Source organism: Leopardus geoffroyi, chromosome D1 (assembly GCF_018350155.1).
Source record: "Leopardus geoffroyi isolate Oge1 chromosome D1, O.geoffroyi_Oge1_pat1.0, whole genome shotgun sequence".
Lineage (NCBI taxonomy): Eukaryota > Metazoa > Chordata > Mammalia > Carnivora > Felidae > Leopardus > Leopardus geoffroyi.
The window spans coordinates 59,547,074-59,561,632 of record NC_059329.1 but is presented as its reverse complement, the minus strand read 5'-3'; the positions used below and the strand labels follow the sequence as shown (position 1 = coordinate 59,561,632).

Below are 14,559 nucleotides of genomic sequence, written 5' to 3'. Positions count from 1 at the left end.
TGAAAGAGGGAGGCAGTGAAGGAAAAGGCCTGTTGCAACACCTGGGACACGGGGGACCTGGGTTTACTGGTATGTCCTTGGGAGACTTACCTCTCTGAGCCCTTTCTTTACTCTTCAATTCAGACATGCTGGGGTTAGAGCTGTTTCACAGAGTGCCAAGTTTCTGTGGAGATCCCTCAGAGAAGACGACAGGCTGTGATCTTTGAACCCCCCACTTCGATCAGACCAGGGTATTTCTGCTCAGTCTTACATGTTGGGATTCTGCTTGAGATTTCATTTGATAAAGGGAATCTTCTGCTTGAAAACATTGGCTTGCTGGCTCCCTATCAAGTATTCTTGGTCTGCCTTTATCCCCCAACCCTGGGCTTGTTGGTAATTCCACTGAATTTGAGGCAGGGCCCCAACAGCAAGAGCTGCCTCAGATTCAAGTCTGTTCAGTTTTGACAGTGTTCCCATCACCAAGAAAGGACAAGCATGGTCTTATCCAATCTGACGTTAGCCCAGGCCAAGTTCTGGCTAAGACCGGGGAACCCTGAACCCTTATCTCCTGGATTCCTCTTAATGCCCCTAGAAGACATCCCCCACCCCTCCACATCCATCTCACTGCTCACAGACCAGAAGTAGTATCAGGGTGGTGGGCAGGACAGACGGGCTGCAGCCAGCACACAGATGAATACACTTCCTTTATCGAGGGTGACAAACCAAAACAAAACCCCAAACATGTAAAAACCCAGGGTGCTAGATATACAAACTCAATTCATTCAGATTCAAGCTCGTCCAGACCCTGGTCACAAACCCTACTGAGGTGCATGTGAGCACCAAGTCAGGGAGAGGGGGGCAGGAGTGAGGCCAAGAGAAAGGATGGGAAGGGGGCCCCCACAGGCCCCCTAAGGATCACTCTCTCACAGTGGTACCTCCACCTTCCCAGTGACAGTGAAGACCTACTACGCCCTAATCTTTTGACCCCCACCCCATCCCTGGCCAGGGCTTTGAACGCCAGTCCCAAATGGTTCTACCCTCCCTTGCTCCATCCTCACTTGCTCAGGCTTCCAGCCTTCCAGCTTCTTCTCCTCCTCCACACTCTTCTCTGTGATTAGTAGCAGGTTAGGGTACTGTATGAGCCGCAGTGAGGCTGGGGGCCAGGAGAGGCAGGGTGGAGACGGGTGAAGAGAGGAGAAGAGCTGTCCCAAGGACCCCTCTCTTCATGGGATCCCAAACTGTACAACCAGCTCCTCTTTTGCATCCACTCGGATCTGAGAAAGTGCACTGTAGGCATAAGCAGCTATCCTGGAGACCTGAGACAGAGGGACCAGGGAGGAGAGGAACAGAGAGAGGCAGTGAGAAGGGAGATCCAAAAAGCCAGGGAGGTGGATTGGGTGGCGAGAGAGGAGGGGATGATGGGGGATAGGAAGCCAAAGAGAAAGGCAGGGATGGGAAAGATGGAAAAGAACAAAGGGGAGAAAGAGAACAAAGGTGGAGAGGGAAGACACAAAGTAAGAGAGGTGAGAGTGAGCAAGGTACTTGAGCTACCAGGCTCTCTAACTCCACTTCCCTACTGCCTCTGAGATGGAGAGGGCAAACCCTCTGCCACAGCCTGGACAGTGCAGGAAGGATGGGCAGGGGCGGGCCAAGGGGTGGCTCACCTGCTGTAAGTCGGAGAAGGGGATGGGCTCGCTGGCCAGCACTTGGTGGGGCTGGCTGGTGAGAGATGGCAGCGGTGGCAGCTTCTTCCAGTGGGTCAGGCTGCTGCTCAGCACAGCCAAGCGGGTGCTGGCCAAGAGGGAGGATGGGGTGGGCAGTCAGGCCAGTCTGCTCTGCCCAGTCCAGCCCGGCTCGGGAAAGTCTCACTCCCTCAGGCCAGAGAAGCAGGGTGACGGTGGCCTCTGCTCACCACAAACTCACTCCAGGCCCACCTCCCTTGGCCTCCGCACCCTTGAAGGCCATGGGGCAAACAGGGCCGACATGCACATCTGCTGAGGTACCAGAGAGATTTGTTGTCAGTCTCCTGGGCCACACCCAAACAAGGAGCCTGGACTGGGGCTCGGACTCCAAAGCTGGATAAGGGATCGAGGGGCAGGGAGGGACCCAAGTAGCCTGAGGGAGGGATGCAAGCTGGCCAGGTCTCACCTGTACTGCCTTGCCCGGTCCATGTACTCATGCTGCTCCATGCCCTGGGAGTCCGCAGCAGACACGTCAATGATGTTGCTTTGGGGAGAGGAGGCAGAGGGAACATGACAGGTGCTTTAAGAGGGATACACAGGACTCACTGCCAAGTCCCAATTCCAGAGCTATCTGACACCATGTCCCTGCCTCCCCACTGGAGCAAGCCCAGGCCTAGAAGCACCTCTCACCACTGACCTTGTCCCATCCCCCATGTCCTGGGCCCAGTCCCCCTATCCCAGCTTTTAACATGGATGGAGAAAGCTCTGCCCAGGCTTGGTCCTGCAGTGCTCACCTGGCTGTCTTAGCAAGAATGGAGGAGAGCAGGGCCTGCTCATCTGTGCGAGTGGAAGGCAGGCTGTGGTAGTTGGGCTCAGCTCCATTGAGGGCTTTGGTAGGGGGGCTGCTAGGGTCCAGCAGCAGTTTCCGCTCCTCTCGGTCCTGGGAAAGGCCATGGAGGAGAAGTCAGGCCCGGAGCCTTTAGTTAGATTTATTTATTTATTTACTTACTTACTTACTTATTTGAGAGAGAGCACACATGCTAGCAAGGGAGAGGGGCAGAGAGAGAGAGAGAGACAGAGGATCTTAAGCAGGCTCAACACTCAGCACGGAGCCCAATTTGGGGCTGGAGCTGATGTGGGGCTGGATTTCACAACCCTAGGATCATGACTGGAACCAAAATCAAGAGTCAGACACTCAACCGACAGAGCCACCCAGGCACCCCAACCCTGGAGCCTTTAGTCCAACCTGCCTTTCTTGGGCTCTCCTTTCAGCCCAGCTATGACTTTTAAGCACCAAAAAATATCCCAAGTGCTGAAGTGTATGGAATGTCAGATAAGGCTCAGTCCTGCCTGCCCTTTGGAGCTCAGCTGAGTTGTGGGTCTAGGATGAATTAAAGTAAATCCAAGCAGCCCTAGAGACCCTGAAAAGATGGACAGAGACACAAAGCATGTACTTAATAACCACTCTGGAGCTTCAGCAAACAGTCTAGCACCTGATGAGAAAGAATACTGGAAGCTGGAAGCCAGAGGAGTAAGGTCTAGAAACTGATGGGAGTCAGGAGCCCAAGAATGGCCCTCCTGATCCCCCAGACCAGGCCCTTCCCAGAAAGGCTGTCTGCTCCTAGGATGGAGGCCCCGTGAGGCCAGACAATTATATTCCTCATGTAATCTCAGGGCAAGAGTCCCAGCCTCTGGGTCACACAGTCCAAGTGTGCCCCCTTCCTAGAGGACAGGTCCCTTCTACTCTCAGGTGTTCACTCTTCTCTAATGCTTTCTTTGTATATGACTCCCAGAACCAAACTTGGTGCACCTGGTGAAACCTGACCCGAACAGTGCAGCTGTTCCCTCCCTTGCCAAGTCACCACACTTCTATTCTTGTGGTTTGTTAATTTTCAGTAGTCCTGTTACTGCTAGCTTAAGCCAATAATCACAACCCCCAGAACTAACATGGGGCCAAACCAAGTCTCCCTGGTCCTATTCCAGCCCCTTATTTTAATCTACTGCAGTCTCTCTGAATATGACCCTGCCTTGAGCCTATCAGCTGCAAATCCCTGCTGGCTTTATGTCAGCCACAAATTGGATAAGCAGGCCTGCTGGGTATCTATCCAAGCCATAAAGAGCAAGGGTGCCCAGGACAAAGCCAAAGACAAGGGGGCCCATCCTGCCTAATGCTGACTCACCAACCCTTAGTACCAGACCACCAGTGCTCCACTCCAGGCAGATCTCAGTTCCTACCATAGACCTTCCCACTGTGGGCTCCCAGTTCCCCTGCCCCCAACTCCACAACTCTCCTTAGAGGGCCACTTCCTCCTGCTCGCCTGCCCCACCCTAGGCAGGCCGAGCCTTTTCACAATACTCTTCCTTCTCAAGTCTAGGTTGCCAAGCGTCTTCAGTTCCCAACAGCATGAGACAAAAGCTGTGGGACTCTGTCCTATCACCTCCCAACTCCTAGACATACCTTCCTCCTCCTCAAAACACAGACTAAGTATTCAAGGGCTAGAAGGACAAAATGCTTGCTAAAGATCAAACTATCTCAAAGGAAAGCTGGCTCCATAATGAACCCTGAATTTGCTTCCTGTGTGCTGTCCTTCTCCCAGCCCTACTTCAGACAGATCTTCCTATAGGACAGGGCAGTCTCCCCTGTCCCCCATGTCTAAGCGGATTCTTCAAGAGCAACAATGTTTTCCTGAGACCTAGACTCCCAGAAGAGGCCAGGCTACCCCCAATCAGAGTGAACAAATAACATCACCCCACCCCCAAGGGCAAGTGAAGCATGGAGGAAGTGTTTCACACCAAGGTTTGTCCCTGAGTCAGTGTCAACCCAGGAGTCAGGCTTTCACTGTCTACTCCAGCACAGACACATATACATGGTCTGTCCATGAGTAGTCACCTGGTGTATGGGCATAGCTGAAAAGAATATCTTGGCCCAATGGATAAAGCACATGGCTTGGTATCAAGATACGTTGACTACAGCATTACTCAGCTTTGTATCTTTGGCTAAATATCTTAGCCTCTCTGAACTTTTCCCTTACCTTTAAGTACATAACCTACACCTATACGACAAACGTTTGGCAAACGTCAAATGAGAGAACTATAAAAAGTCTTTGAAAATGTGTCATTTATTTCTTTTTATTGTAACAAAGGAGCAGAGATTAAAGTGGGGGAGGGGCCTGCCCAAGAGCTGAGAAAGGGATTTTGGGATAGCAAATGGCTTGTAGACCTTTGCCACATGAATCACCCAGCACTGACTGAGCACCTCTCTGGGGGTTAGAAACAGAAGTGAGAGCCTGTCAAGAAGATGAAAGTTCAGGGGATCAACAAACCCAGCTCTCCCAGCTAGAAGCTGGTATCCTTTCTGAGAAGGCCCTAACCCTTCTTAACTCATTCCCTGCAAGAGTTCGTGTTATCCTTTAAGAAACAATTTTCCACTAGGCCACAGTTTTCCCAGTAGGCAGGAATACTGTCTCCTCTAAGAGGCTAGGGTGAAGTGAGGGATAGCGGACATGATGTATGCCTAAGGTGTAAGGCACAGGAAATAGGAATATGTGTTCATTGGGAGTTTGGAGAATTAATGAGGCCCAGGAGACACCCATGCCTCTCAAACAAAGGGCATTTTCCTAACCTTAAGTTCTTAACCCAAAATAGTTTCATGTGAGTCACTGGGGAAAGACCGACTTCCCAAATACCAATAATATAATCCACTTCTGTGACCATCTCTCCACCAGACTGTGAACTACTTGCTGAAATCCTTCTGTCGTCTGTGTGTCTAGAATGTGTTGAAACCCAACACATGTTGGACCCAAGCTTAGAGGCAAGAGCTTGAGACTTCATCCTTGGGAAGGTCTCCCCACTCCTAAAAGGAGATCAGGCAGGCAGGTCAGAGATTAAGATGTAGGGAGAAGTGAGAATGCACCAAGGGGAAGAGGAAGAACTTAAAACTGCACAATCTTCCCAGCCTAATCCTTTCTGCAAAGGGATCAGGTCTACAGTCAAATTCCCAGGGCAAGCACCCCTCTAGCTAAAGGAACCCGCAGGCCCCAAGCAAACACTGCACCGAGGCAGGTCAAACTGAGCTCTCATCCCACCTCTCTAATCCAATACAGCCAAAGTGAAACCCGCTTTGTTGCTTCCCCAAAACGTCTTGATGTCATGGTCTCTATTAAATTCTTTACTAGTCAACTCAAATGCCACCTACTTCCAGAGGCCTTCTCTGACCCCAAACCGCAGTGACCTTCCTTCTCCAACTCGAGGGACTGAGAAGATACATAGATTCCTGATTCATGTTAGGAAAAGCTAACTCTGAGCCTCAGCTTACCCATCTCTAGAATGGATTCACAAAGCCCGCTCATACAAGCACAGAAAAAGCACAGGAACCTTGGAAGACAGTGTTTCCCAAGGACCGAGGCTGAGGATTCTGAAGGCTATAAAGGTTTAAAGATAGGATAACATGAAAGGGGTGGGAGCGAGCGGGACAAGGGGCTGCCTGCACACCCCAAAGCGGAGACTGTGTAGAGAAAGCTGGGGCTTTAACAGGGGTAGGAGCCCGGCCGAGCGTCCCCTCCGTAATCTGTCCCCTCCCGGCCTCCGTACTAAGTGAGGCCCACAGTCCCGTTCTTCTGCAGGCTTTTTTCTGGGCCCCACGCCCTAGCCTCTCAACCCTCATTCCCGAGCCTCGCCCGCCGCGGCCGCACCTGGTCCGAGTCCTCGTTCTCGCTGCTGTAGCAGCACCCCATGGCCGGGGTCGGGCCGGGCGCTCAGGCCGCGCCGAGGAGGGACGGCGTCCGTCGGGAGCCCTTCCGGTCACATGACCTGTGGCTGCATCCAGCGAGCAGCCACCCGCCGCCCTGCCTATCCCTTCCCAGAGCCCCGCAGCTACCGCCGCAATCCTGGCTTCCGGCCCCGCCTCCACTGCATGATCATCGCCAACCAATGGGAGGGCTCACCTCGCTTGACAAGACGCGAGGCACGTGATGCGATGAAAGGGAGGGGCAGGTCACATGACTTCAGCGTCTTCTCAGTCTTGGAGCTGGAGTCTTCCGCCGACTTAAAGAGGCCCTCCTGATGTGTACTGTGTGGTCGCGTGGCTGCCAGGCTACCTTTCAGGGTCAGTGAGCGAACTTATACCAAATGCTCCCGTAAATGCCATGCGAAGGGAGAGTGGGACTCAGGCCCTCCGCTCCTCGAGCACACAGTCTCCGTGTACAAACACTGGACCCAGATGCCCAGCACCAAGTTGGAAGACACATAAAGACTGTAGCCCCCAACGGAGTTCTCAACCTGTACTGGGGATGGGAGACTTACTGGAAGAAGAGCTCTTATTCCTTCACAAGCCAAAGAGGAGCAGAGCTCAATCCTGGAAGAGAGGCCACCTGGCAGTCTTTGCCCTCAGGCATTTCTTTGCAATCTTGCTTGCCTTTTTACATCAACTCTAGTAATCCTAATTCACAAAGCTGACTCTCAGTGCTTTTCTTAGAACCATCCCATATCTTCCCTTGGACCCTGAACACTGGTCATTCAACAAGTCTGTTATTCAACATCTTGCAGCGCCTGATACCTGCCTCCCTTTTCAGCACTGGGGTCGTGGGGGGTAAAGGTAATGGTGGTGGTGGTGCAGGGGTTGTAAATATTTATTTGCAGTTTCCTGATTGACCTCCTGGACTTTCCACATGTTGGCACACCGCCTCCCCACGAGGTCTGCCTTCAGGCCTGAATACAAACAATATCCTCCTGATTGCCATTTCTGACCCCATTCTTTGGGCATCCCCAACTCCCTGTGCTTAATCCCTATTCCACGTAGCTCCATTCATTTATCAAATCAAGTAATTACTGTCTGTGATGTGCCACACACTGCTCTGTCTAGATACACAGAAGTTCACAGAACAGCCTAAAGTCCCCATATCCGTGAAGAATTGCATTATGCTTTATTCTGTTTCTGGATCAGTCTCTTCCGCTAAATTTGGAGTTCCTGGAGGAATGAGACAAGATCTGACTCCTGTGACCCACACCCTGGCAATTGCTTAAACAAAACTTGAATTTTGAATTGAGTAAATTACAGCCTCCCATTTCCTTGGCTGACACCATGCCCCTGTATCCTGATACAAGGAGTTGGAGGAGAGGTCACCAAACCCAGTAGCTGTCATCACCCCTCAAATCAAGACCCTGGGGTTCTGTAAATTTAGGGCTCATGAAGGGTAGGAGTCAGCCCCACCTTGTTCCTGCAGCTAGTAACTTGAACCACATGTCTCAGGTAACAGCAGCAGCTTCTGCATCAATAATTGAGAGCAAGTCCAGCCGGCCTCAGAGTTCTCTGGCCCTGAGGCCTCCCCTTCCTGTTCTAGGCTCTGATCTTCCCCAAGCAGAAGTCTCCAGCACAGGTAAGCAGGGCTCTTGAGTGTGGGTCCCCAAGCACATGAGTTCAAACTCACTATCACTCACCTACTCACATCCATTTATACACTCTTACCTTCAATTTTAGTCCCCACCATCACCAGGAGCTCACGAGGGTCAGATCTGGAGGAAGGGGTGGATGGATGGTTCAAGGTATGGGAGAGGAGAAGGCACTTACCCCCCCATTAGGGATAGGGCTTGGGAGAAGAGGCTCGAGTAGGGGGGAAGCATGTGCTGTGTGTGTACATGCTTTTACAAGGAATTCTGAGAGAGAACAGAAAAGGTGAATGCAGGGGAGGGGAGACAACTAGAGAAGAAATATAGAATCAAGGACTCCTCCCACCCACAGGGAAGAGCAGATGGAGGGGTGGGAAGAAATCTCATCAGGAGATGCAGGCAGTTGGGGGGGGGGGGGTAGGATATTTCCGAAGACTGTGGAAAGTGGTCCTGAAGGGGTGACGACAGAGATGAGGCAAAATGGGTGGGAGAAGTAAGGTGAAGACAGAATCAGGGGGCAGAGGTGGGAAGAGGTGGTTTGAGGTTGAGTGTAGAACGTAGCATGAATTCCTTGAAAGTACATGAGCTTGGAATTGGACCAATTCAGATTCAAATCCTGGTTCTGTTGTGTGACTCTGCACAAAAGACTTAGCCTTTCTGAGCCATGGTTTGTAAAATATAGGGATAATACAAATGACAAGCAATGGTGGGTGTGGGTTTCCCTGTCTGCCTTCCTTCACCCCAGAGCCCTGGTAGGGACTATGTCCCCCGCCATCGCACTGGCCTTCCTGCCACTGGTGGTGACATTGCTGGTGCGGTACCGTCACTACTTCCGACTGCTGGTGCGTATGGTCTTGCTGCGGAGCCTCCGAGACTGCCTGTCAGGGCTGCAGATTGAGGAACGGGCCTTCAGCTATGTGCTCACTCATGCCCTGCCTGGAGACCCCAGTCATATCCTCACCACCCTGGACCATTGGAGCAGCCACTGCGAGTACCTGGGCCACATGGGGCCTGTCAAAGGTCAGTGTTCCCTAGCCTTCTGCTCCAGGAAATACCCCCAAGATGGTAAGGATGGTCTGAGATCTGCCAGTGCCTACTGGGCGCATTGGGCAGGTTCTTCATCCTGAGTCTCTTTTTTCTCCTCTGCAAATGAGGGGGCTGGGCAAAGTTATTCATTCATATAGCAAACACTTACTGCCATCCCATTTGTACTAGGCATGTACTAGGTGCTAGGTTGGAAAAGGAGGTAGAGGCCACACAGATGAATCAGCCATAAATGCTAGCCTCAGAGGGGGCATAATACAAAGGGGATAACATCTCAGCACATAACCCATAACTTTGTAATTATCTGTGCTGATTCATTCTCCCCTCACCGTGGAGGCTCCCACATCCCATTCAGGATAGCTACCTGGCTTTGTCTCAGTCCCAGCTCCTGGCACAAGTGCTTTTAGAGTCTGAAGAAATTTTTCCAATTCCCAGGTTAGAAAGATACCCAGTGAACAAAACAAAGAGGAATGAAACTGGAAGTTCTAGCCAAGGTCTCTCAGGAGCCTGGTGCCTGTTTCTGCCTTAGCCTTCCTGGAGGAAGCAACACTTAAATGGAGCCTATAAGGATTGTTTTCAATTTGGCCAAGCAGATAAGGACAGGGGTAGGAAGGGGCAAAGCCAGTCACATATACTAATGCACCATGAAGGAATGAGCCAGTGATGACTTGGTTGACTCTGGGCACAGTTGTTTGGGAGGACTGTGGTACAGTCTACAGATGGGAAGAGCTGGAAAGGTTGGATAGGATCAGGTCCAAGAAGGTCCTGAATGTCAGGCTGAGTCCCAAGTTCAATCCCAAAGGCCTTTAGGATCATAGGAACCAAGGAGCAACAGGGTCACATTTGTTTGTTGGAAAGATAGCTAGTGGCTGGTACGAAGATGAGACTGAAGGACGAAAGCCTGGAGGGTCAGAGGACGAGCGAGGCAGCTGGAGCTGTAGTCCAAGGAGGAGACCCCAGCTGGTTGAGGGCTACAGTGAGACAGGTGGACATTTGAGATCCCTTTCTATCAGGGGCCCTGAATCCATCTCCCATGTCTGCTGCAATAAGCCATCTTCCCCCCCCCAGGTCAGATCCTGATGCGGCTGGTGGAGGAGAAGGCTCCTGCTTGCATGCTGGAGCTGGGCACCCACTGTGGGTACTCCACGTTGCTTATTGCCCGTGCCCTGCCCCCTGGGGGCCGCCTTCTCACTGTGGAGTGGAACCCACGCACCGCAGCAGTGGCTGAAAAACTCATCCGCCTGGCTGGCTTCGACGAGCGCACGGTCAGCCCCTGCCTCCCTGACCCTAGTATCTTCCCTTCCACCCCCAGCCTTGCCCTAGCCAGGCCTCCCCAGTAAGGGAATCCCACCTAGGAGAAGGCAGCACAGTAGGAGACTGTGCCCCTGGGTGATGTGTGAACTCCTGTCTGTTCCAAGTCATTTGCTCATATTTGCTGCTGGATGACAAAGGAGCAGTTAAAAGGAAGGTCTTTGGAGACCAGCAAATATGGGTCCAAACCTTAAGTCTACCTCTTGTGAGCTGTTATGACCTTGGGCAAAGGACTTATCCTCTGAATCTCAGCTTCATCACTGGCAGAATGGAAATCACAATACTGATCCTGACTTCTTGGGTTCTGAGGACAGAGGAAATGGCATAAAGTAAGCCAGATCCTGGTGAAGTCTGGTATGGGAGAACAGACCCTTCCACCCTCACCTTCAACTCCTCCCCTCCCCACAGGTGGAGCTCATCGTGAGTAGCTCAGAGGAGGTGATCCCACACCTACGAACCCAGTACCAGCTGAGTCAGGTAGACTTGGTGCTCCTGGCACACCGGCCCCGACGTTACCTGCGAGACCTGCAGCTTTTGGAGGCCCATGCCCTGCTGCCAGCTGGTGCCACTGTACTGGCTGACCACGCGCTGTTCCCTGGTGCACCCCGCTTCCTGCAGTATGCCAAGAGCTGTGGCCGCTACCGCTGCCGCCTCCACCACACTGGCCTCCCAGACTTCCCTGCCATCAAGGACGGCATAGCCCAGCTCACCTATGTAGGGCCTGGCTGAGATCCAGGCCCAGGGGCACTTACTGCTGCCTCTCCACCCCCACCGAAGCAAGGACCTCAGAACATCCATTCTTCTCCCTGCTTGTGGCCTGACACATGCTGGACTCAGGGCTGGGGAGGCTGTCCTCCAACCTCTACCCCACTCCAGTTCTACACTGACCTGAGACATCAAGTTCTATCAGGATGCTTGGTTCCATTGCCCCCCTCCTTCCAGAGAGCCATGGATTGACAGGCAAGAGACCTGGGCTCCCAACCCAACTCTATCACTGATTTTCTGGGTGACTCCAAGGGAGTCCCTGTGCTGCCTGAAGATTTAATCTCTCTTAACACCAAGGAAGCTAGCTGGAAAATCTCCAGGGGCCTCCTAGCTCTAGGCCTCAGAAGCCTTCCCTCCTCAGCTCATGCAATTCCAGTTAGGATCAGAGGAAACAGTAAACATTGAGTTAGAGGCTCTGAAGAAATGGGTACAAGCTGAGCCAGAGAAAATGGTAATGGAGCCTGGGCCCAGGGCCAGGGCCACCTCTAGCCCTGGACAACATGATCCAGTAGGCTTGCCTGAAGTCCCTTGTATGCCCTCTCCCTGAAGCTCAAGAGAAGATGCTGGATTCCTCTGGGCCCGACCAACAATTAGGGAATAGACACGGGGAAAAAAATAAAATCATTCCTGTGTCTTTATTAAAGGGAGTTAGAAAGAGACTATACCTGGCAACCAAGGGGTGAGGTAATGGGCGGAAAGGTGGGGTGGGCTCAGGCCCTGGAGACTCAAGGGCAAAGTGATGGCCTAGGAGGAGCCAAGGAGACCAGTTCTTGGCAGCAGCTGAAGAGATACCCAAGGGTGAGCTTTCAGGCACTGGGGCAATCAGCTGGTTCTGCAGGGGGTGCAGGGTAAGTTGGGCTGGCCTGGAATTTGCCTGAGGCCACCCTGCCTTGTCTACCTAGATCATCCACTGGTCCTGATCCTGTTCGTTGCCTTCCATGTCCACCTGGAGAGAAGGCTAGGTGTGGGTGGGGAGGGGCCTCAGCCACCCAGCCGGCCGTAGTCCCAGATCCTGCCCCTGGTTGGATCCAGAGTCTCTGAATCCTTGGCCACCAGTTAGGTCACAGGCAGGGGCCCACCCCCACACCCCTGCCTACCTCATTGACCTCTCCGTCATCAGGTGACTCATTGTAATCATTCATCTCATCCATGTCCTGCATGTCCTCATCATCCTCTGAGTCCTCTTCACTATCCTCGTCGTCATCTTCATCCTCCTCTTCCTCGTCATCATAGTGCTGGCGAGGCAGGGGAGAGCCTATAGGCTCTATAGGCTTGCCTGGACCACTTCAAGGGCTGGTCCACTTGGAGCCTTTCTCAGGGGCAGTGAGTGACCCTCCATTCCCCAGACTTGCCCCCGCCTTGAGTCTAGCAGACTGGTGCATGTTTTGCAGGACCTTGGTGCTAGGTCCAATGGCCACCCACTCTAGATCCCCTTTATGGCCTCTGCCTAGAGCTGAGGACCACAATTGCTCTGGAGTCAGAGGTAGGACCTTCAGAATTAGAGCAAAGCTTTAGTCCACCTGAGCCCCACAAAGCCCTACCTATTGGAACCACTCACCTCTGAGGCCGGCTTGCCAATGGGTACCAGATTGTTGTCTTTCTCTGCGATGCTCTGGAGCTGTGGCCAAAGGGGGAGAGGAGGGTCAGGGCCCAAGCAGGGCATGTCAGGGGCATGGGACTGGCCCACTCTGCCCCTAAGAAGATACCCCCGCCCCCAAGTATGGAGAAGCTTCCTCTCAGTTTCTAGAAAGAGTCAATCCCTTTGTTTCTTGTCATCTGCTACTTACTTATAAACTGGATCCAACTAAATTCTCTGGGCCATGGTTGCCCTATGAGATTACAGTGAGGGTAAAGTGAGAGACTGATAGAGAATATGGCATCTGCTACATCCTCAACACAGTCAAAATTACAAAATTACTATTTCCTATGAGTTAGAGAAAAGAGCCTGGGCTCCAACCTGGCCCAGAAATCCCATGGTCCCACCGTAAATCAGTAGCATAAAGACTGGACCCTAGGCCTCCTACCTCCCAGTTTGATTGTTCCCAGCTCAGGGCAAAAAGCTCCTCCAGGATCATGGTCTGTGAAAGGCAGGGGAGGTCCCTGACTAAGGCTCCACCACTGTGCTAGGTCCTTACTCACCCAGGCCTGATGCTGTTGCTCTTGCTGCTGCAGCTCCGTCTCCTCCACACAGGGTCGATCCAGATTAAACCACAGTGTCTCAGTCACACGGGGGAAGAGTGAGGGAAACAAGGTGGACATGGCTCCTAGACTGAGGTAAAGGGCCAGGTGAATCCAGATCAGAAGTATTTGATTTCAGTTATTTGGTTAGTCTGATTTGGGGATGGGGTGGAGTAGAAGGTAGGGGGAAATAGCTCTTCCTTGTGGGAATCAGACAGACCTGGGTTTGAGTCCTGGCTCCACCACTTACTAGCTGTTTGACCTCGGCCAAGTCACTTAACCTCTCTGAGCCTCAGTTTCCTCATCTGTAAAATGGGGGATAACAGTTATACCCAACCCTCATAATTATTCTGATAATTAATTTACTTTGTGGAGAAGTAAAGCTGTGTGCAAGGTATTCAAGGAGTGGAAAATGGAAGCCAACATGTAGAGCTATGAATCCAGAATGCAGACTGGCGTTACAAAATTAAACAAAATTAGAGGTAGTAGGGCTCCACTGACACTATCTTTACCTCCTCCAAACATGAAGACCTACTTTTTGCCCTTTTATGAGAATCCATTCCATTCTTAATCCAAGTCAGAAATTTAGGGCACTAACCACGTCTCTCATGAACCACAACCAAACTGGGGTGGGGATGGGCTACCACGTGCAATATGGTTCAGAAAGGCATTCTAAAGGCATGAGTAAATGCATAAATTAGTAAATGTTAGGCTGAATGAACTAACGTGAGAGAATACGTAAATTCAGCACAGATTAAGTAGCTGAGGGAGCAGACCAGAAAAGTCCCAGAGAATCTGAATTAAAACCTTTCAGTTCACAGGAAAATCGAGGCCCTGGGACAAGCAACACTGTCTCTAGGTCACACAGTGAGGTGGGGCATAGAATTCCTACGGGGAAGAAATCGAGGCCAGGCACTAGAAGAGATGAGCAGGAGAAAAGGACCTACGTCTAGTTCTACTTTTGCCCTGATTCATTTGACTGATCCTGGGCCAGCCGCTGTCCTTTAGTAAACCTCAGCTTCCCGGCCCGTGTCACTGACACAACACCCATCCTCAACGGCCAGTAAGTACGAGGCGAGAGACCGAGGCTCCGAAAGCCCACCCCTCGCGGCAAAACCACCGCCCATTCTTCGCTTATTATGAAAATGACCGCGGGGTGGCCCAACAAGAAGAATGCAGGGGCGGGATTCGAACAGGCATTTGCCCTTTATAGGGT

At 52.0% G+C, this 14,559-nt stretch overlaps 3 protein-coding genes across 7 annotated transcripts; 1 reads left to right on the top strand and 2 right to left on the bottom strand.

The window, feature by feature from the left end:
- Nucleotides 1-664: 664 nt before the first annotated feature.
- Nucleotides 665-6,579, bottom strand: LAMTOR1 (late endosomal/lysosomal adaptor, MAPK and MTOR activator 1). Its single transcript, XM_045484189.1, has 5 exons — nt 6,353-6,579; nt 2,456-2,601; nt 2,128-2,205; nt 1,644-1,770; nt 665-1,295 (listed from the first exon to the last, which is right to left on the bottom strand). The coding sequence occupies exons 1-5, from the start codon at nt 6,392-6,394 to the stop codon at nt 1,203-1,205; spliced, it is 486 nt and encodes a 161-aa protein (XP_045340145.1). The 5' UTR covers nt 6,395-6,579; the 3' UTR covers nt 665-1,202.
- Nucleotides 6,580-6,653: 74 nt separating this feature from the next.
- TOMT (transmembrane O-methyltransferase) lies at nt 6,654-11,808 on the top strand. Of its 3 annotated transcripts, XM_045484178.1 has the most exons (5): nt 6,654-6,765; nt 7,909-8,035; nt 8,791-9,065; nt 10,158-10,354; nt 10,809-11,808. In XM_045484178.1, exons 3-5 carry the CDS (start codon nt 8,807-8,809, stop codon nt 11,127-11,129), a joined length of 777 nt encoding a protein of 258 aa, XP_045340134.1. In that variant the 5' UTR covers nt 6,654-6,765; nt 7,909-8,035; nt 8,791-8,806; the 3' UTR covers nt 11,130-11,808. The 3 variants fall into 3 exon arrangements, with proteins under 3 accessions (XP_045340134.1, XP_045340133.1, XP_045340132.1); XM_045484177.1 differs by having other exon boundaries at nt 6,675-8,035; XM_045484176.1 differs by lacking the exons at nt 6,654-6,765; nt 7,909-8,035 and having other exon boundaries at nt 8,459-9,065.
- Nucleotides 11,782-14,444, bottom strand: ANAPC15 (anaphase promoting complex subunit 15). Of its 3 annotated transcripts, none has more exons than XM_045484190.1 (5): nt 14,291-14,444; nt 13,305-13,429; nt 12,724-12,783; nt 12,263-12,400; nt 11,782-12,123 (listed from the first exon to the last, which is right to left on the bottom strand). In XM_045484190.1, exons 1-5 carry the CDS (start codon nt 14,316-14,318, stop codon nt 12,064-12,066), a joined length of 411 nt encoding a protein of 136 aa, XP_045340146.1. In that variant the 5' UTR covers nt 14,319-14,444; the 3' UTR covers nt 11,782-12,063. The 3 variants fall into 3 exon arrangements, with proteins under 3 accessions (XP_045340146.1, XP_045340147.1, XP_045340148.1); XM_045484191.1 differs by having other exon boundaries at nt 11,782-12,111; XM_045484192.1 differs by lacking the exon at nt 14,291-14,444 and adding an exon at nt 13,564-13,580 and having other exon boundaries at nt 11,782-12,111; nt 13,305-13,434.
- Between the last annotated feature and the right edge of the window lie 115 nt (nt 14,445-14,559).

What these genes read in the sequence shown, in the direction of transcription:
- LAMTOR1 (XM_045484189.1), bottom strand. Translation starts at nt 6,394, where the DNA reads ATGGGGTGCTGCTACAGCAGCGAGAACGAGGACTCGGACCAG. An exon ending in ATTCTTGCTAAGACAGCCAG is followed by an intron (nt 2,206 to 2,455) that starts GTGAGCACTGCA and finishes CTCTCCCCAAAG; the next exon opens with CAACATCATTGACGTGTCTG. An exon ending in CCTTCTCCGACTTACAGCAG is followed by an intron (nt 1,296 to 1,643) that starts GTGAGCCACCCC and finishes CCTCTGTCTCAG; the next exon opens with GTCTCCAGGATAGCTGCTTA.
- TOMT (XM_045484176.1), top strand. Translation starts at nt 8,627, where the DNA reads ATGAGCTTGGAATTGGACCAATTCAGATTCAAATCCTGGTTCTGTTGT. An exon ending in CCACATGGGGCCTGTCAAAG is followed by an intron (nt 9,066 to 10,157) that starts GTCAGTGTTCCC and finishes TCCCCCCCCCAG; the next exon opens with GTCAGATCCTGATGCGGCTG. An exon ending in CTGGCTTCGACGAGCGCACG is followed by an intron (nt 10,355 to 10,808) that starts GTCAGCCCCTGC and finishes CCCTCCCCACAG; the next exon opens with GTGGAGCTCATCGTGAGTAG.
- ANAPC15 (XM_045484190.1), bottom strand. Translation starts at nt 14,318, where the DNA reads ATGAATCAGGGCAAAAGTAGAACTAGAC. An exon ending in GGGCAAAAGTAGAACTAGAC is followed by an intron (nt 13,430 to 14,290) that starts GTAGGTCCTTTT and finishes ACCTCAGTCTAG; the next exon opens with GAGCCATGTCCACCTTGTTT. An exon ending in TTGGCAAGCCGGCCTCAGAG is followed by an intron (nt 12,401 to 12,723) that starts GTGAGTGGTTCC and finishes CTGCCTCGCCAG; the next exon opens with CACTATGATGACGAGGAAGA.